The 22,285-nt window shown below is 34.8% G+C and overlaps 1 protein-coding gene across 18 annotated transcripts in view; it reads left to right on the top strand.

Annotated features, from left to right (window-relative positions):
- DLG1 (discs large MAGUK scaffold protein 1) overlaps positions 1–22,285 on the top strand; it is a 161,435-nt gene that overhangs the window by 129,675 nt on the left and 9,475 nt on the right. For 5 of the 18 annotated variants that reach the window (XM_086618560.1, XM_086618557.1, XM_086618551.1 and 2 more), the window contains 6 exons: positions 1,420–1,534; positions 8,022–8,198; positions 8,982–9,051; positions 14,935–14,968; positions 17,636–17,677; positions 20,873–20,923. In XM_086618560.1, coding sequence (XP_086474686.1) covers positions 1,420–1,534; positions 8,022–8,198; positions 8,982–9,051; positions 14,935–14,968; positions 17,636–17,677; positions 20,873–20,923 — 489 coding nt within the window. Of the gene's footprint in view, positions 1–1,419; positions 1,535–8,021; positions 8,199–8,981; positions 9,052–14,173; positions 14,274–14,934; positions 14,969–17,635; positions 17,678–19,285; positions 19,322–20,872; positions 20,924–22,285 lie in introns of all 18 variants that reach the window. The other 13 variants (XM_086618561.1, XM_086618558.1, XM_009983246.2 and 10 more) reach the window with 5 other exon arrangements.

Here is a 22,285-nt window from a genome sequence, read left to right as displayed (position 1 = left end):
AGGGACATGGTTTAGTGGTGGACTTGTCAGTGCTATGTTAATGGTTTGACTCGATGATTTTAAAGGTCTTTTCCAACCTAAATGATTCTACGATTAATATTTTTTCCCCTTCACTACTTAGTGTGTAAGCCTTGTGCTCACTGTCTGATGAATGTGTGGGGAGAAAGCACTGCAGAATGTGATATGATAAATTATTCATGGTATTTGGATGACTGTTGAAGGAACCTTAGTTTAGAGATTTCTTCAAGGTTTTTGCATTTAGAGCCCTGTTTAGCAATCTTGCGTTTCCTGGGTAAATTTGATGCCCACAGGGAATAGGGGTGCAGCTAGGAAGAGCAGCACATTAGCCCATTCAGCAGCTGCTGCACACACCCTGGCTCTCCCAGTGCTGACTTGCTGTAATCTGGCATCACGTGGTCTCATGGCGAAGGTGGTGGCTGCAGAACATTTCCTTTAACTGGAAAGGTTTTGCAAGTGGATCTGTTGATCCTGAAGTCCAAACTGTTCAACCGAAGGAAAAGCTTAACTTGTTTTGAGTTCATATTTTATGCTGACAGCATGTAAGTACCTTGCTTCAGGAAATGTTTGTCCTGAAGACGTTATTGCTATATTACTGCCTGCCTTTGTAGCTAAAATCAAATGCATTTAGCTTAGTTTTATTAGTACACAGTGCTGCTTAAGAACACAATCCGTTTTTCTAGGATTAACGTTGTACATAATTCTATAGAGGGTGTTTGAATCTCTAATGCTGTTTACAAGTGGATCGAAATTCATGCCAGAATTCTGGATTTTTTTTTTTGTGTCTTTCCTGAGCTCCCATGGGTACATCGTCTTACTCAGAAAAAGTTTTGCATATTTCCCACCTTGTAGTGCTAAATTCTTTATCTAATTCAAGTCCAGTAGTTTTAAAGCATCTGTTCAATGTTGGTATTTTGAGACTTTTCATTCCTATTTCTTAACGTTTAAAATATAAAATATATACCTCTAGATTATAAACATGTATTTCAGTTGCACGTTCTGAAGTATTCTTTTTGTCATGGGTTAAAACTTATTTGTATCAGTCTCTTTCATTACTATAAAATGATAATTGTTAATAGAAATGTTTTAATCAGAAAAAAATAGTTATTGTGAACTATAGATTAAAACGATGAAATTTTTAAGTGTGATGGATATTTGCTTCTGTTTATTTGCTTTACCTAATCACAACTATTTCAAATTTTATTTCAATTAATATTGATAAGTCTAAAATTTTACTTAGCTTTTAATTACAAAACACAGTGCTTAACAAAAATGTTGAGGTTTGAGAGTTGTTTTCTTCTGTTAAAAAAGCTGTAACAAATAAGGTTTTCAGCATTTTTGTGAGTAGTCTAATTGCTGAAGTTCAGAGGAAATTAATGGCAGTGCCTCTCTTTCTTACAGAATACAGTCGTTTTGAAGCTAAAATACATGATTTACGGGAACAGATGATGAACAGTAGCATTAGTTCAGGATCAGGATCTTTGCGAACCAGCCAGAAGAGATCCCTATATGTCAGGTAATGATCTTTTTCATGGTATTGCTAGTGTGTTTTTTCTGCTTTTCTGTAGACTTAGTATTTTTATATTCGTATTTTTATACAATTATTTACTGGTTATTGAACTAGGCAAATTTGTAGTTACATGCAAAATATATTGAAAATAAAGCTTAATTTAGATCAATTAATGTAATAGAACTGAAAAATAAATATTAGCCCTGATAACCCTGTATGAGCTTTGAAGAGTGGTGCTATTACTTGCTTTTTGTCCTGCCTCTCAGAGAGATGATAATACTTCAGCAAAAACATATATTTATTCTTTAAGTCATTTTATTTGAAGTCTTAACAACTTGCTTAATTCAGTTTGTGGTTTTTTGTGATGATAGTCTTCATATTCTCTGTCGTTCAGTTCTTGAGTTCAATTTTATAGTCTCCCTTTACTTAAACTGTCATAAATTTCCATCTTATTTCCTTCAACTTACTTTAGTTGTGTTCTCAGCTTGTAGTAAGAAATCTTTATTTCTATATCCAATAGCATTTTGTTACAGAGTATTTTCCGTGGTAACCAAGAGAGCAAATGCATCAAAACAAATGAAATTAATATTCTTCATTAATTTATTCATATAGAATTAAACATAAAGGAGGATTTTAGGAAGTGGAAGCATAAAAGAGCCTGAAGCAGTTAAGAAAATAGGTGATTTCATCAGGAATTTGTAGCAAGGTGCAACTCATTAATATGACAACTCACTCCTACATCAGTTATCATGTACTGATAAAGCATAATGTTTCATGTGTGGGATGTGGGTAAAAGGATGGCATTTTTAAAAACAAATTGATTTTTGAGTTCCGCAAACCAGCTCATCTCTGGATTTAGTAAGGGCCGGCAGTAGCCTCTTGGCAGGAGTCAGAACATGTTAGTAGAGCAGGTAAGACTTGAGTAGTGCTGGTGCTTGGGTTAAGCGTGGTTTAAAATGTTGTCGGACCTCACTGGCTTTCCTGCTAAAATCCTAGACTCAGATGCTATTGACTTTTCCCATTGGATGCAGGTACTGTTTTGCTCGTGGTGCTGTACCTATTGATCTATGGGAAAGGAAGCAAGTCTTACACAAGGCAGTTACACGAGTAACTGCATCGGTGTTCAGAAAAATCTGCCCTTTGCAACGTATTACTGAAGGCTTTGAAACAAATGTAGCAAATTACTCTTACAGGGCTTTGTTTAGATATGACTGTAATATGTAGCCCTTACGTTTTGACCTATTATTTTAGTAGCTTTATCTGTATTCTGTTTTTGCAGAGCTGATCTTGTTCTTTTTTTCTGTAGTTTGTCTGCCTTAAATATTTTTAAGGGTCAAAATTTAAATCTCTAAGGATAAATGCCTTAAATACTAAGGATAAGTGCTTGATACCACAGTTATCCATGTCTTAGAATTTCCACAGGTGGATGTACATATGGATATTGTGGGGAGATCTTCCTTTCCATAATCTCAAGATTTATCGCTTTAGCCCTCATCATGTAACTAAGCCTAAACAATTCTAAATGCTTTTATTTTGCTTGGTTAGCTATAGCCCGATTAGGTTTTAAACAGCTTATGGTCATGTTCACACATTGGTATTTTAAGCCACTGACAAACATTTTGTGTTTATGTAGCTTTTTTATTCCACTGATGGAAGTTGTTATCTGTAAGTGATTGAGGTTGAGCTTTTGACTTTGCCAGCTGCAGAAAATGCAGCCTTCTCCAGCTTGTTGGCAGAAGCCTTGTGGAGACGGGCAATTCCCTTCACCGAGTCTCAAAAACCTTTCTTGTAATCGGCTTTGCTATAAGTCAGAAGAAAAATCTAAAATGCAAAACTTCCTGAGGAAAAGTACTTTCCCACCCACATCTCCTAACAGAGGGTGCTGCTAGGGCTTTTGAGATCTACTCTTGTCATCACACCAAAAGATGCCAAAGACTGGTAAGCAAGTTGGTATACGCAGGATGGATTCACATCTGTTCTGACTGGTTTCTGATGTAATTTTGTCCTCAATGAAATGCATTTTGAGTCTTTTCACATCTTGCTAGATACTGACAGAACATGTTAGTTATCCAGATTATTCTTTATTATATAAGTCACTCTGGTATGATCATTCTGTACTTTTAATTGTACCACTTCAACGCCAATTTGAGTAATGGAAGCTATCTTTTTTCTGTAATGTTTGGGTTTGGATATACCTTAAAGGATTCCAGTTATATCAGTAATGTTGAATGGTAAATCCAACAGTAAAATGTTTATAGGCATTCAACCACAAGTGTAGAAAATCTACCAAATAAAAATCCTCTGAAAATAGTAATCTCTAGTGATTTCTTAAAATCACTTAACAAAATAGCAAATAATATCAAATACATCACTGTGTCCCCATAACTGAAACATGTTATCTTTATGAATAGTCTGCCTGTAACAGCATTTTGGAAGCATTATGTAATGTTAAGGAAAAGACAACTGTCTTTGCCTGAAAATACAATTTGAAGTAAAATGGCAGATTTTTCTTCATAATTGTATGTATATCTATATATGATGAATAGCAATATAACGAACAGTCCTTGGGGGGCAATACAAACGTAGCAATTCAGCAGCAGCTAACTCTTCATTTGCACATCTAATTGTCTCTCTCCCCCTCTGACTAATTAACATGTACTGATTTAATGGCCTTCTCTTTTATTTTTGTTCTATATTTCTTTTGATCTTTATTCTAAGAGGAGATTCTCTCATACAATGTTTCTGATGCTGTGTCTGTGCTATATCTATACGCTCTTCTCCTTCATCTGCAGATTAAAAAAGCACGTGTGAAAAAGTGAAAGACCTTCATGGTATCAAGTTTCTATGGTAATATGTTGACCGGAAGTAAATTTGTTCCATATTTTATCTCATCTTGTATGCCAAATTTCACTCTGTGCGATGTGAATAGAATTCAAAATTGAAAATTACTTTTACCTCTGCGTGTTTTTCTGACCCACATGATATATTACGAATTCAAACGATAGCACTGATTTCTGCCTGAATCAAGGCGGAAAATGGTTATATCTTCAAGTGGAAGAAACTTCATAATTTTGAAAACGTTAGGAAATTTTGACTAAATCCATTGAAAAATAAGATCTGGCATTACCACCAGGCCTGAAAAGCGTACTTGCATTCAGGAGGAGCTTAATTGGGCATCCTTGCATTATTCTGATAGTTCAAACATCTAGCTTCAAACAGCTTTTCCAAAAACTCCGGAAGAAAAAGAGAACCTCCTTTATAAGCTGACCTTCGTTCATTCCGAAGTGGTAAGATTCATGGAGATGCTTTTGCTGCAGGAATTTCTGATTGCTTTGTTCAGTAAGAATACCCTAAAAGAAGAAATGCTTCAGTAAAACTTGATCAACAACAGCCGATGATATTGAAAGTAATGAGTGTGGCCAGGTAAAAAGACATTCTGGAAAACTTGGCACTGTTAACACAGCCATTAAATTTATGGCTTTGAAGCATAAACACTCATGAAAGATGCAACTTCAGTTCTGTAGACTTGTAAGTGAAGGAACCGCGTTACCTTTTTAGTGCTGTTTAGTTGTTGAGTAATACAAGGTGAAATGAAGGACTTGATGCTTTCTCTGTAGAATTATTTTTAGGACTTCTCATTTAAACTTAAATAGAACGTCAGAGTCAATATCATGGGACTGCCTTCAAATCCGTGGTTCATTGGGAGTAACCAACCTATTTTTAAGTAAGTTTGTCTTTATAATTTACACCAAATAAATGTATACATGGTGTTGTTAATCCGTAATAAAAGTCTCCGTACAGGGAGTTAATAAAAGAGCTATTTTTAATATACCAGTCTGTAGACAAATATGTCATCTTGACTGTGAAATAAGGTCTTGTTTGATGACTTGCCAGGCATACAGGAAAAGCCATGTTAATCAGTTGGAAACAAAAGAGATTTTTGTTAGTTCTGTTTGCTCTCTGGCTCATTTATTTGATCGTTACCAGTTCCTGATGTTCCTATAAATTTTAGCTGCATAGTTTTGTCACCACTGTGTCACACCCTAATTCATCTTATTATAGAACTCTCTTTATCAACCTTTACTTTTTTTCCCCAATAAAATTATTTTTCTTGAAGTGACCTCACTAGAGGAAAAGTATTTGACGAAGAAACTGCCTTTCATTGTGCAAAAACTATTCTGTGTAACCATCTATCTAGTTTGAAGAGCACACGTTGATAATACGTATTTTTATCCATTCATGTTTCGATTTCACTTTTGTGTTGTGGGTTTTGTTGTGTTTTGTTTTGTTTTTTTTTAAATGCAGTCAACACATGCCAGTGCTTATATAAGTTTATATTGAAACTAAACCATAGAAGTTAAAAGTAGTACTAGTAGAAATCATTGCTTGAGTGCTCACAAGAATTCTCAGGAAATAAATTTCATAATTCATTTAATTAATTCAGTGAAAATGTATACAACTCGAATTGACATGAAAAGTTATATAATGGATTATGTGCGGTTTATTTTGAGATATGAAACAATATTTATCCAGAGTGCTTATTGAACAAACATGCAGAATACTTCTGGAGGAATAACTGCTAGATGTGTAATTTTCTTACCTGAAGTATTTGGGCTATTTCAAAGAAAATAAGCGTTCTGATTTTTTGAAAAGAATAAAGATATCTCAAGTATGTTATGGAATTAAACTGAAGTGTCTTATAGTGGAGGTTGCACTACTGAAGGAACGTGGTATTTCAGCCTCCAAGCTCTTTCAAAATTGAAAGCCTAAACTTTATTATAAATATAACAAATTAAGTCTTGCATATTTAAATATAAGGTTTTGTATTATGACGGTAAATGTTTCTAAGCCATTTTAAAATGTATCTTGTTGTAGGCTTTTTTAGAAAATATTTATTAAAACATTTAACCCTTTATGAAAAGTTTTTGATACTTTTCATGGCCCCAGAAAGACATGGTGTCTCAACAAACTCTGATTTTGCAGCAGCCGTTACACTAAAGATTGATTAATCTGACAGAAAATGTTGATTTTTTTTTTTCCCTGTATGCGATTTGTCATTGATTATGAACAAATCATTTCAAACCCACAGAAGTACACTCAGGGTTTTAGAAAGGTAAAATTCACAAGGTTAAAATACATTTTGGAGCAAACAGTTACAACTTAAAGGCACTTAACATGGGTTAAAAATTCAGGGACATTAAAAATCTAGCAGGAAAAGGTACATAAGTCTAGTTTTTGGGACGAAGAAGCAAACTGAATTCGGACAGAGAAAAGGATACCACTTTAGACATCATGTGATCAATTGATGCTAATTTGTCATGGGCTTGGTATCAAGTCTCTAAATTGAGATAGGGTATTGTTTAGAAAGTGGGTCACCGATAAACATAAGAGCTTGCAGGTGAAATAAAGTTGAGGATTTTTTGGCCTGTGTCATACAGGCACTTCTCACTTTACATAGATGAGGTTCATACACCTTTTTCAAACGTAAAGTAAGTCCTTTATAAAGCATAATCTTAGGAGTATCTCTTACACTTTGGTAAGAGGCTCCTGTCATCGTTCATTTCCACATCTTCACTAAACCCTCAATTGTGCTGGGACAAACATACTGTAAGTCTCTTTGGCTCCTCAGGGAACTGATCCAGATATAAAATGATCCAACAGGGAGAAAAGAAATTAATTTTAACCCAGAGCAGTTCCACAGTGTGGTGCACCATGTGCCTTTCCAAACAATTGTGCTTCCATAAGCAAGAAGCGGGGAAGCAGGAGTGACTGTAGGTATGAGTAATAGTGAACTTGCATAAACAACATTGCTGGCAAAGGGAACATTAATACAACTGTAGCCATGCAGCTGGTGGTCAGATATTGCTAGTGCCTGTTATTTGAAAACAATCTTGCCTTAGAAAAAAGGATGAGATTCTCTTGAAACAGCTGGGAATTTTCCAGAAGAATGCACGTAAGATTATTTGCCTTTGGATACTGCAGTAGCAAAGTTGTGCTCAGATCATATTTCTAAGTTGGGTTCTTCCCCCTGCAGTGATGTGAGCAGGATGTTGACTTGTATTTACTAAAATAATTCCAATTTATAACTTGATAGAAAACAATGTACATTACTGAGCTTTTGACAGTGCTGTATACTTCAAATACTTCCTTGCCTTTTTTATCCTAGACTGACTTGTAACTTGCTCTGTGCCGAGTACTTGCTGAATTGCAGGAGGCATCTTCTGTGGACCTTTTACAAAGTACTAGAGTTTTGCTCTGGATGAAGTTTGTTCTCGCTCATTAAAGCCTACAAGTGTGTGTGGATACTATACTACATGTTCTCTGCGTGTACGTGTATATATGAGAGTGCATTCAGTGTTCTTGTTTTAAGCAGCTGCCAGAATGGTGCAATCATTTATGAACAACACAGGCAGCTTGCCTCCTATTTTGTGCTGTTCATACTTCATGTTTGTTTCTTGCTTTTTCTATGTTTATTTTTTTCTTTTCCATGTAGAGCTCTTTTTGATTATGACAAGACTAAAGATAGTGGCCTTCCAAGTCAGGGACTGAACTTCAAATTTGGCGATATTCTCCATGTCATTAATGCGTCTGATGATGAATGGTGGCAAGCACGGCAGGTAACTCCAGATGGAGAAAGTGATGAAATTGGAGTTATCCCAAGCAAACGCAGGTATGTCATGTTTTGTTGACTTTGAGATGTCTGCTATTAAATGTCTGATACAATTACTACATATATTGTATATGCTTTGCTCTTTGTTGTTAATTCTCTACCATATCAGCCACTTGGTGGTTTTTTTTTGTTTTTTTTTTTTTAAAAAAAAGTAATCTGTAGTGGGATTCTGACTAACTCAGTGAGTTTTTTAAAATCCTATTTAGCCTGAGGAGTTGCATGCTGAAATTGATAAAAGTGATCCAAGTCCATTTCTCTGTTCTCACTGTAAGCAAGTTATGAGTTTAATAACATTACATTATATATGTATGAAAAGGTGCAAAGTGAATTTTATTCTAATTATGACACTATCATGAATTCTTTCTACCCAAAACCTGGAAAACCCCTAAGTCTTTCTTTAGTGGCCAGAGTAAATGGAGATTAGGTGTTTGTTGACATACTAGAGATTTGAATAAGAGATTAGGTTGTCTGAATCTTCATGTCTGCTGTTGACTCATAACTGAAGCTATTCACTTATTGTGTCATATTTTCTCTTTGTGCCCTCTGGATTTATTGAACCCATATAATCACAAAACATTCCCAATACCTTCACAGCTCATTACTTGAGAAATAATACCCTACTTTTCCAATACAGTTTAGCAGGCTTCCATTTTCTGAAGGTGTCATCAGCAATAAAAATCTATACTACAGAAAGTACACCTATATGCTTACATTGTAACAAGTAGCAACTTGAAGTTATGGAATTTTGCTGATTTACCATTTTTGTGTATGTTTTTGTGGTAGAGTTGAGAAAAAAGAACGAGCCCGTTTAAAGACAGTGAAATTCAATTCCAAAACAAGAGGAGATAAAGGGGTGAGTTAATGAAGTGCTAATTACACCTGGCATTGTGAATGATGTTTTTCAGTGGTTTATGTATGCAGACTCACTTTCAGTTTTTAGTGAAAAGCTTTAATTCTGTAAAATAGAAATAAAATAAATCTGAACGCCAGAGCAAACTTCAATTGCCAAAACACTGCAAATTGTTTGAAGAATTAGCTTAGAAATATGTATTATCATTAATACTGTAATGTCATAGGAGTTGTAGAATACTAATCATGTATTGAATAGTGCCATTTCTAACAGCACTGCAAGTGCTGTTTATAAAGCAGTTTAGTCCTTTAGTATGGATTGTACTCCTAGACTTAATTTTTTTCGGATACAGTTCACTACCAATTTTCAGAAAAAGTAAAATGTTTCTTTAAGGTTTTTTTCATGCGTCTAGAAAACTAGGAAATAAAGCTCATCAGGGTCCCTAAGATGAAATGAGGTTTTACCATGCACGTAGTTGAGCAGACAGTGTAAAGTAACTGCTTTGTTACAACTCTGGATGCAGAAGCTTTAAAAAAATTCATGCAAGAGCATAGGCCAACAAAAACTCAGGGCTAGCACCATTGCTGACCAAAATCAGTCTCCATCTCACAGCAGTTTTTTCTCACCACCAGTCTCTATTGACACAAATACCGATGCAGCTGTACTCAAACCATGTAAAATAACCCGATCCAAAAGAAATCCGGGTTTTAGTTTTAGTCAATCCCTTGGTGCAGTTCACTGCATGATATGCAATCCCTGTCCCAGTACACGTGATGGGAATTAGTGATGAGAAAGCAGAGTAGCTACTAAAGTAGTAATAAGCATGTTTGTAGCTGAAATTATAGCAATTTTGTAATGATAAAGCAGCCTTTTTTTTTTTTATTTTGAGGGTGAGGCTTTTTTGCAGTGTTTTGGTTGTTTTGAAATTTGAGAAAGTTTCACAATCTTAACAATTTCTACCAATATAACTGTAACTAGTAATTAATTTCAAGACTTAGGTATATACAGATATATACATTTTTAGATGTAAGATGCATCTAAAGTAATAATGTATTGTAATTTTTTAAAATCTGAAACATGCTTTAGGCTCCTGAGGAAGCTATTTCTTAAATAGTGATTATTTTTTAATAGCACTAATGCTGTAACACTAGTCAGTCCTTACTGTAGATCCCAAAGATTCCTTTTACTCATTTATTTCAGTTACAATGTTTTCATAACTTCAGAAGTCACATATATAAATTACTAAAGCTTCAATACTTAATCCTGATAGTGTAGGACTTCATACTTTAAAGACTGTCAAATCCATACGTACATGCCTCTTACATGGCAAAGGTTTCAGTTTCGTTTATTAATGAAGAAAATGTCATGTTTTTTTTTCCTATAAGTATCTGTTTAAACGGAAATCAATATCTCCAGTTATTTTCTGATGAACAACTATGGTACTGCCTTGAAGATTCACTGGTATATTTGCAGGGTTTTTTCTGTTTTGGTAAATTCATATTTTGGTATTGGAATAAAATGTTATCAACTGATATGGTAATTTTTAACCTGATCATTTTATAATTTGAGTTCACTTTTTAGAAGTCACATAAAGAAAATGGCTTAAATAATTTAGATTATTTTAATTACATTAATTTTTCAAATGTTACCATGTTCTTTTAAAGATAATTGCATGGTTTTGTAGTTTGTCTACCAATAAACTGCAAATAGTTAACTTAAATAATGATGTATTGAAGTAACATTTTGACAATAGCAGAGTTGGTGCACAGTCTCTGTGTACTAGCATAGCACCCAAGATATGCATGGAATACTGAGTGGAAAAGCCACTACGCTTGCCATTGATCCAGAACTGCAGTTCTTTTTCTTCAGTAACGCTTCATTTTGCGAACATGCTTACACTGTTCACAATCTTTTGCTTCAGCTGTAAACATTTTAACATTACGGTTTCTCCTTAAAGTATTCTTCCTGTATTTGTCATGGTGATATTTTTCCCAGTAAATTGTCTGCACCATACATGTCCTCATGGACTGTGTGCTTTCCTGTGTCTGTATAAGATAATAATCCATGGACAGGATGAAATACCAGCTTTGTGCAATTCTTCAAAATTTCTACATTAAAACCTTAAAGAATAACCCTAGTGATGGCAAACATAAAAATCCATGTTCCTTTCATTTCAAGGAAAGATAAATCTGGAGCAGAAATGGTTAAATTATTGTTTTCTTGTTTGTTCTTTTCATTTACACATTTATCTCACTCTCTTGTGCTGCTTCTGTTTTAATATATTCTTGCTTGTGATGCCTCTTTATGATTTGAAGTAGACTTATGAAAAATTTAATACATTTACTATGCATTTTCTACTAATAAGCAATTCTCTCTAGCTTTTTATAATCATGGTATCTTTTAAAAATAATCTTTTGGCTAATCTTTTATGCAAAATTAGTATAATATTACTTTTGTTTTCTCTTTTTTTTTGGCAATGGAACTGACTCTGACCATTATACATGCAGTATATGAAATTTAATATTAGTTCAGCAAGATTTACTGTACAGAAAGTTAAAATAATTAGTTATGTAATATTTTCAAAACTACAATGAAGAACTCTATTGAAGTACAATAAATCAGCCACTCCTTTTATTTTAACTATACAAATTGCAGAGTCTCACCACCTCAGTTAAACTGCACCATTTTAGCTTTGTTATGTTTATTTCCCCTATTCTTTTGCCCAAACCGAGGGGCCTTTTCAATGGAAAATTATATAGATAGAAGATTTGTACTTTTAAAAATTCATGTTCAGTATTTTTCAGTATACTCAGCAGCTAAGATCTATTCTTCTGAGCATATTTCTTTGTTCCCCTGGTTCTGTAGATTACGTTAATCTTTCTGGTTATGAGAAATCAGTTGCAGTGACTTGTCGACTTCAGATAAGGAAGGTCAGGAGGAGCATAACCTAAAACCTTGGCCTTGCCAACTGTGCTTCCTGCAAGCATCTGATTGGCTCAGAACCAGTTCTTTTGTCCATATGTCAAGTTGATAATTTACCAGTTCTTACAATGGATCAACAAGTTTTAGTTGAATGCAGAAGACAACCAATTAATGGTTTTATGGATTTCCTGCTTAACACAGCATTGCTATTTCCAGAGCTCAGTGTCACTGATAGTGCTCCTATGGTACCACGTGCCTCGTTACTTAACACCTGGTAATTTTAAGTAAACTTTTTTTAAACAGTGGTAATGAAAACATTGCTGGATGTTTTCAGTATCTGATACTGCCAAGCAGGTCTGTATTAAAACAGATGGCCAGAAGGATTGTTAATACTGTAGCAGGAGGCAACTTGTCTATAGGCATTCTCTTTAGGAAGGCCAAATGCTAGTTTTGTAATTATACCAAAGAAGGTGACCCATCATTTGAAAAAACTTTGTCCTGTTTGATCCCTGGTTGTTACTATATTTCATTCAATACTTCATGCTGGTAGAGAAGATGATATATCTTTTTGCAACTGTATTGTATATAATAGAGGAAGATGAACTCACGCTGGCTGAAGACAGACAGGCAATTACTTGAGAGTTAACATATACCAAATTTTAGAAATAGCTGTTAATAGAGTCTTTTAACGTATGAATTGATTTTTTTTTTTTAAATTAGCTTTTAAAAAATGGTTCTGTGGAAGTTTTATGACTTCCTGCTGCACATGGACTCTGCTTGGCTTGGAAATAAACAGTCCCCCTGCAGCATAGGGTTTCAAAACCAAGTTGGGCATTTTCTTACTTTTGCCATCCTTCCCATAATAGTGTTTCTGCAATCCATGTGACAAAAACATGGCAAATTTCATGTCTTAGCAAAACTGGTTAGATGATTCACTTACGCCTAAAGATGAAAAGAAATTTCAGCTGGCCTCAAGTTAGCTATATTAGTTCTAGTTCTGGGCATAATTGCAAAAAAAAATTCCTGATTTATTGAGGTTTTTTTATTGACTTAGAACAGTAAATTAAAGGTGCTGTAGTTACATAATGTCTTCGGCAGAAGACATGACAGATATTGCTAAATTCTGTGTGATTTACCCCTGTAGAAATACCTACATGGGAAGGAAAATACATTTATGGTCTCCATCCCTTAGAAAGGAGCATGCTAATAGTTTATATTTCAATATGTGGATGTGTATACATCTATATAGGTAACTCTAGAAATTTTTGTAGCAACTGAGATGCAGAAGTTCTTCAGCAACACAAGCAGTTAATGTCAAAAGTTGCTGAATATGATCCTTGGACATACAGGGGTTTTCACGTGGTAATTCTCTTATAAATGCACCCTTGAAAAAATAATTGCCACAGTAAACAAATGAAATGAGTTTATATCTTTTGAAAGTTAATTTTGGTATTGGGATGCAGACTTGTGTAGAGCGAAGTCATTATTTTCAGTGAACTTGTAATGAATTGCAGTTGTGAAAGATTGAACAGTTCTGGTTTTTGGTGATTTTTTATTGTTTGGATATTTTAGCTAGACATATTCATTTCTTTTTTCTTTTTTTCCTATTTTGCTGTTACTTAGTTTTATCGTAAGAGCATTCAGTACAATGCCAGCTTTTAACTTCCATTCTTCTTTACTGTATGTTATTTAGCAGTTGTCACCAAAGTATTTAGTTTTGCCTTTGCAAATGTGTAACGCTGGGAAATACTGCTGGTGTGCTGTTACGATGTCACCTGTTTGCAAAGGCATGTGTAAAGCTACAGTATTGTGGTTTTTTTTTTAAATACTGTAACCCCTATATTAGATAATATCAGTGATTTAATGGACTTGGAGTTCGTTATGATTTGACCATCTCATAGCAGCCTAGTTTTTCCCATCTTTTTATACTCCCAGCAAACCTAAATTTGCGAAATACAGGTCAGGCCATGTAGGATGAACCAGCCTGCCAGTTCTCTCGGTAGTAAAGATGTGAAATACGGAGGGTGTGAGCAAAGCCATGATCCCGGTCTCTGTTTTTAATGAGCTGAGAAGATAGCGTTTAACTGAAATACGCACTGCATAATGTGGTTATAGGAGTCAGCTTCCACAAAGCTGCTGGTCTGGGCCTTTGTTCACACAGACATTAGACATCCTTTGTTTTGCCCCTCCTTCTCTTCTTCAGCAGTCATTCAATGACAAGCGTAAAAAGAACCTCTTTTCCCGAAAATTTCCCTTCTACAAGAACAAGGACCAGAGTGAGCAGGAAACCAGTGATATTGACCGTAAGTATGTGGCATTCGATGGAGAGTGAAGCACATGTAGAAGGGCCTGCTAGATTGCAGTAGGGTGTTACCATGGAGACAGTTTCATGAGCTGCAACAGGCTAATGAGCTGGAGGTGCCAATGACAAACCAATCTACAAAATCAATAAAATTTTTTGCTGTTAAAGTAAAATCTAATGCAAGAGTATCCCAGTTTGGAATAAACTGGGTAGTTACATAAACGTAACTGGAGGAGATGACAGCCTTCCAGCACTGTCAGTGATGTTTCCTCGTTCTGACTTGGAGGAGAGCACACGGCAATGGAGAAAATATAACAGAGCTTACCACTTTCTCGAATCAGTCCCTTTAGACTGGTTTCTTCAAAGTCATTCCATTCTAATTTGGTCTTCCTAATGAAGAGAGCACTAAAAAACCAAGTGTTTTCTGAAAAAGCAGTTGCATAAGTTTACTAATTCAGACCAGGTCTGCTACAAACTGCATTCTCTGCCATTTGCATCACTGATACGCTTGATGTGCCAGTCAAGTCAAATCCTATGGTCTTACCTTCCCTGTGATGTTCTGGGAACTGTCTCCTGTCGTAGCGCCAATATTATATATTACTGACAATTATTTTCTTTGTGATTGTCTTTTTATTGCTTGCCCTCTGGGGACTACTCTGCAGGAGGTCCCTGACGACATGGGATCAAAAGGCCTGAGTAAGTGATCAAAATACTCCCAAGTTATTTTAACCTCCATCTGAAAAATTACGACTTTTTTTTTTTTTTAACAGATCTCTGAGACTGGTCCTCTACTGGCATAAGGAGGTTGACTAAAAATGTTCCATAAGCTTTTTCTAGTTTGTAATATTCTGGGGGTTTTTACTTTCAGGAACGTGTTACTTTAAGTTCATGTGGCTATCATATTAATTTTTTTTATCGTTTTTCAGAAGCTTACCAATGCTTACTTGTTTGTCCTTAACAGTACTGTGTTTTTAGACTCGGTAATTTTTTTTTTTGTCACTTTTGTCTTTATGTTTTTATTTATTTAAAAATAACCTTTTGCTTTTTACCATGTAATAGTACAACCATTGCCGAATTCTTTGACTAGTTACAGTTTTCAGTCCTCTCTCTAGATAACTGACGTTTACAGCTACTTAAAAGAAACAAAAAACTTTGCTTAACACATGCCATGAGAGTTTTTTTTGTCTGACTTATTTGAACTCTTATGATGCTTTTAGACCTAGTAGAGGAGTAGCTAATAGAGGAGACACATAAGCATTTTTTCTTGTATTTCCTGCAGAGATATTAACTACTTGAATATGTTAAGATTCAAAACTTGCTGAGTACTCTTAGCAGATCTGTTTGTGTACAAAGACACCGCCACTGTACTAAAACAACAGAAAAAGTGAAGACCTTGTTTTCATCATGGATATTAAACGCATACATTGTTATGCATTTGTGGAATAGTAGAATTTGTCACTAAAGATAAATGACTGAAGGTCTCTAAAGATAACGTTTCTTCCAGAGCATAACTGTTACGCACAGTGTTCCTGAAATTACGTGTAAGAAGCGATGTACTTCTATACTTGGCCTCAATCATGAAATAAAAATTCTAGTAACTACAACGTTAATTTTCCATTTTTTAAATGGCTCTTTTCAAGGAAATTCTTGGTCTAGAGCAGAAGATCTTAGAAACCTTTGTGGCCTTAAAGTTTAGAGCAGAAGATCATAAGCAGGCTTTGCTTTATGACCTTATGATCATACCTAGTTTAAACTATGTAACAGGGTCCAGAACTGTCACTAGGTGATTTTGTTATAAAATCAAATGGTTTCTAGCCTGTTATCAGTACAGTTAGACTTTTTGAAACTGCCTTACCACGCTTAATGCAAGCTATGTTACTTGGGCTCTGTAATACTGCTGTTCTTGCTGGCATTTCAGGCTTTACATCTTCACCAATTGTGCCCCTTGTCAGACTGTCATAATGCTTGTACTCTCAATTGACAATGTCTCCCTTTCATGTTCTACCAAGAGGCTTTTAAACATCACTATTTGCCTCTTCCCATGCCAACAGGGACATTCTTTTTCCAAAACAAGAAAACAAAATTAAAGTAGATCCAAATTGCTGGTACTCACAAACATTTGGAAATATTTACCTGTTTTTCCTGCACGGAAATGAAGTGAGGGAGTTCAGTTTAGCCAGATGTTTGTGGTTTAAAGATATTGGTTCACTTTATCCAAAAACATTTTAAAAGGTTAGTTAATTAGTTCACATATGATGACTGTAACTTTTTAAATGTTTATTAATCACTAGAAACATACTTGCTTCGTAATTTTATTCTGACCTCTAGAGTCCCCGTGGTTCCTTGTCTTCAGTCTTGTAGGGGAAGAACTGCACTGAATTTTATGTATTATAAAGGCTCCTCATGACAACAATATGTATTATATGCACACAGTTAGGTACATAATTTCAAATTTAATAGTATTTAATTTGTACAGGTCAAACAAAAGCTTCTTTGTGCAGTCTTAACCTGTGAACGTTAGTGTTTTTCATTAAAAATAGGCACACTCATTGGGTGGCATGAAAATGGATTCTTTACAATAAAGTTCAGCAATATCAAAGTTTGTATTTGTTCATCACATTTGTAGAATTTTCAGGTAATAGAATAGGTTGATACCTGAAATTCTTCAATTGCAGTAATTTTTATCATAAACATATTTAACACAGTTACATCGCTTAAAGTAAATATAAGCACCTCATAGGTACTGAATTGTTTTGGTTACTATGCAAAAGGCATGAAATTGATACCAATAGTCTAGAATAAAAGCCAGGAACTTTTGAAAAGCGTTACTTGGCAGGGGAAGGGGGCAGGGAAATAAATCTTAATTCTGCATTGCACTTCAGGTAAACTATTTAATATACCATAGGAAAGGGTCTATTATTGAAGGTGCTACCTATATTTTCTGCAATATAGTCCAGTGTTTTCTGCTATTAGACTCTTAGTAAATCAATAAATTGCCTGGATAAAAGTTGAAATGCATAGTCCTGTAGTTTTTGCACAACAAAATTCATCTTGAAGTGAAAACCTAAAAATTGCAGTGTTACATGTGAACTATGAATTAGTGTACTTTTTCATGATCTTATTTTGATGTGGTACTTAATGTTTTTCTTTTTATTAACATCCATTCCTTTCGTGTGAAATTAAGCTTGATCCTGAGAGCTATGAGAAGTACCTTAAAACTTTTATATGCAATATGTATTGATTTCAGCATTTTGATATCAGAATTGTCTTTCACCTGGATTATTTTGTGTCAATATTCTTTCTTTTGTACTCATGCCATTAGTGTATGTTCCTTATTTTTTTTCCGTTGTGTTGCAATTTCAGAGCATGTAACCTCTAATGCCAGCGATAGTGAAAGTAGTTACCGTAAGTGTTTTTAAGTTCTTATTTAGCACCTTTGTTTTTAGTAGCTCTTTCTTTTGCCTTGTTTGTCTGTCTTTTCTGGGTATTTACATGTTAAATAGAACTTCACAGTCACCTTCAGGTGACATCCCTATTCATGTGTTTGGTGGGGTACTGCAAATTCTGCTGTGTCTTTGTTTTTAAAAAACTGAGTAGAGAATCATTGCAAACCTCCTTTATAGATAATTTTATTGTGATCTATGATTTTCCTAGTTCATCTTAATTTGAATCAATTCTTTTTTTTTAAAAAAAAACACATGTGAGCTAGCTAGACCTATTAAAACCTAAATGCGAATTCAGTGTTGACAAATATAATTATATGTAGTTGAGTTTAATGCTGGAAGCGTAACTGAACTGTGTAATCTGTTAAATAGTGCAGTAACTGTCTACGGTTTTTCACAACTGATGCTCAGATTTAATATGTACGTGCTTCTAATGAAAGTAAAGATAACCAAACATGTATTTACCCTTCCTCTCAGCTTTCATTTAACTATGTTGTCAAGTACGGGTGCTTAGTATGAATTGCCTTCAAAGCATACAACACGTTCAGTGCTGGAGTCGGTTATGATAAATTAGCATGCTAGGCACACACGCACATTCTCTCTCTTTCTGAAGACCTAGTATTTTTTAAAGGCTAGGCTGAGTTAGCTTTTTTTACTAGCCCAAGCTGCAGTACTATGTACTATTACCCAAGCTGTAGTAGTATTACATGTTCACAGAGGGTAATATGCCGCATGACGCTGCTCTACAGTGCTTCAAAATGCCTTAAACCAGAGCCAGAATTTCAGTCCCACTGGTCATTTCCAGTGAACAACTCCTCAGTAAGGTTGCACAGTCCAGACCTGGAACCCAGGACAGAGCAGAGCAGGAAGATGAAAAAAGTTGAGGATTTAAAGAGAAATACGAAAGGAAGGAACAGTAGAAGTCACACAGTGTGATAGTGGCTCGCTGATCAGCTCCTGGTTGCCTGCTAACTGTGTAATGGGCACTTCAGAAGCAGATACTGTCTGTATTAGGGTAATAAGGAAGGTGGTTCATTAATACATATATTTGGAAGCTGTAGATCTCCTCAGAGGTGATGATCCACATTTTTTATTCCAGGTGATTACTCTCAAGGAGAGCTGATACATGTATATAAAATCCCCAGTGCTTACAATGCTAACAGTGTCACAGACTGTAATTGAAAAGAAACCGACTGGGGGAGGCATTTGTGTTCCCTGGGAATAACACAAAATCGAGCATGTATGGAAGTTGCCTTTGCCTATATGACAAACTTACAAATTTTAACCATTTTTAATGACATGCTATTAAAATTTTCTAACCATGACTGTTTCTCCATAAATTCGCTGTGTTCGTCTCTTCCTACCCTCCCAAGGTTTTTCTCAGAGCTTGCTTTATGTATGTTTAAAGCTCATTATTGGTGCTACTAGTTAGTTTTTGACTCTATTATTACTTGAGGAGCCCTGATTTTATTATGAATGTCATGGATTTGCTTATCTGAATGTGTAATTCCAAGCACTTTTTATTAAAATTATTTTTTAAATTTCTTCTTACTGCTGTCTAATATGAAAGTTATCTTGATTACAGATGAGTACGGTTGTTCAAAAGGTTCATTCTATTAATATTCATTTTTCCAAAGTATTGAAGAGCAGTGACAATATATACTTTTAGCCCTCAATCAGAAGTTGCTTTTTACTTGTTATTATCTCTTTAGTAGTTTGCTTAACTAATTTTTGACCTTATATCAATGTGACTTCTCCAAAGAAGTATCTAATTATATGTGAGTTGAGTCTTTCATAGATGAGTCAATAGCTGGTAATTCTGAAGTCTTCAGCCTAGCCTAAAAGGGGTTCTGAAAGTATATACTGTCCTTCTAAAATCCATTTGCATGAGTAACTTTTTGAGATATTAAAATATACAGGTTGCATGTTTTTGTGTCTGTCTTAACATATTCCTCACTTGCAATTACTTTAAAAATTAAAATTTTCATTCATGTGTTGCTGTAGTACAGGTTGAATGCAAATCTGTTGCAAATAAGAGAAATATTTCTCTTAATTAAATTGTAAATTTTAGGTTTAAAAGATCAACGGTATTTGCTATGAAATAAAGAGTAGATATATAGAAGCAATATATGAATTTATAAAAGCCTTTATCTGCCCTCTGTTTCTATACAACTGTGTTATAGCATTGGTATTTTCCTTTGCCTGTTATAAGTATGGCTTATGAACTCCAAAGAATGTTCCAAAATTACACAAGTGAGTTACTGAAGGACTGTATTTTATTCAAAGTTCATAGTAATGTCATATTATTTAAGCTTGTACATTCAGAATCATAAATTCTTTGCTGTCACGGAGTTAATTTTTAGTGATTCCATTGCAAGAAATCTTACTCAGAGGTATCTTGGAAGACTAGAAATAATCTTTTAGAGAGATGGCAACTGAGGTATATTTCAGATGCTTTCACTGGTGTTTAAAAAGCCTGCAGCTGTCAAAGATCAAAATTCAGTTATTTTAGTTTCATTCACTGCTAATGTGCTTTCTGGAGCTGAGAACGATACAAAGCATTCTTTGTTTTCAAGTTTGTTTTTAAAAAATCATTAATAAAATAATAGTTATATAGTATATACAAACAGAATTTTTTTTTTTTGCCGAGTTAGAGTGGTTGAAGGTGTTTATATAAATGCCACTTCATGATAAAGTTAATGGAAGATATGTACACCTTGACATACATGGTAGTCAGCCATGTGTAGATGTAGAAAAATGTTATTGTAAATGCTGGCTTCAAAGTACGGAGAATGTTCGTGATGAAGGTGTCATTGCCTCTAGCAGTGAATGACAGCATGCATGCATTTCATTCAGGGAAACATGTATAAGAGCATTTCAGTAATGCTTTAAAATTCTTCTTGTGCTTGATGTCAGTTTGACATGCTAACAGAAACCAGGAAATTATTTATACTATATGTGTCTTATGCTTCAAAATTTTGTTTGGCTTATCTTCGTGATTTTTATAATCCATCGCTCTTGAAAAATGTCCTTCATCAGTATCATTGTAATACATATTATTGAGGAATGTCTGTATCGTTACAGTTCATTGAATAACTCAATTTAAATATGTTGGTTTAGAAAAAAATATAGATATGTCTTTACATTTACATTTTAGGTGGCCAAGAGGAGTATGTCTTGTCATATGAACCAGTCAATCAACAAGAAGGTTTGTAGATCTCACTCAATATAAAATAAATATCATCTGAATTCTCAGAAGGCTTCATGTGCCATTGTGCACTGAGCACCATGATAAACTTCTTCACTGCTTTGAACTTATTACCGTTATTCAAGCATAAAGGCATGAATTATTAAATGCAGTTGCTAAATTATTTAGTGCAGAGTCCGAAGGTGTGCTGCTTAAAATAACTTATGTGTAGTTTACATTGCATAAGGAAAATATGGTATGTTTCACAGTTTTGTTGGTGTGAACCTCAGAAGTGATAGTTTTCTTTTTTTCATATTGCTTTAGCATTCCCACTGTTGCAGTTCCTTTTCTCTGTCACAGCAAAAAGTGTGTCAATAGATAATTTGTCTATTTTAGTAAGCTTTAATTGAAATGTCTCTAAAACATGGCATTATCCCTTTTCTGTATGGACTTCTTATATGGCTAATTTGGTTAACCATTGCCAAGTGATTTTTTTTCTGTTTGTTTTTTTTTTTAGAGACAAGATTGTTTTAAAATGAAATAGAAATTGATAAGAGAAAATATTTTCTCACACTCATATTGAAAATAAAAGGCTTTTCACTGATTTCCAATGGGATGCTATAATTTCCTTTTCACCCTGGTCCTGATCTTGCTTCACTGTGTACAATAGATAAAGAATTTTTAGTTTTCCCATTCACCACCACAGGTGCTACCAGTTGATTTACATTATCTGATACATAGCTCATATATTTGTAAATTAATCTGTAAAAGGGATGTCCTTTGGGAATATTTGATATCTATTACCTATCAAATAAGGTGGCAGTTGAAGTAAATATACATCGTGTATTTACATGAATTTTGAGTGTCAAGCAGTGAGTGGCACAGCCCAGTTGCTTTTAATAGCATTGTGGAACACACATGCCTGTGCAGACCTTCCACTCTGACTTGTTAATTGTGGCATATGAGCCCCATTTAATGAGTAAGCTTCCAAAAGTAATAAAAATAGTTACACAAGACTAACACCCAACTACATTATTTATGTCATATAATTTGTAATTATGTTAAGTTCCAAATAAAATGATGGATAAGAAATGCATGAGTTGAGGCCATACTGGCCATGGGCAAATGGTGGTCCCTCTTCAATGTACTAAGTAAGCTATGCGTAAGCTCGGGGGCCGGAGGTTTGTTGCCTTCAAACGAGCAGCTGTGGGGTCTGTGCACACCAGAGGGTCTCACAAAATGAGAAACATCTTTTTTGCTGATATTAGCTTCCCAGATTCTGATAGCTTAATGGCTTAGTGTCGTGGTTTAACCCCAGCTGGCAGCTGAGCCCCACGCAGCCACTTGGTCACTCTCCCCGTGATGGGATGGGGTAGAAGGGTG

The sequence above is a fragment of the Tauraco erythrolophus genome, chromosome 11, assembly GCF_009769465.1.
Source record: "Tauraco erythrolophus isolate bTauEry1 chromosome 11, bTauEry1.pri, whole genome shotgun sequence".
Taxonomy (NCBI): domain Eukaryota; kingdom Metazoa; phylum Chordata; class Aves; order Musophagiformes; family Musophagidae; genus Tauraco; species Tauraco erythrolophus.
The sequence above is the reverse complement of the archived record's forward strand: the minus strand, read 5'-3'. Positions and strand labels throughout refer to the sequence as shown.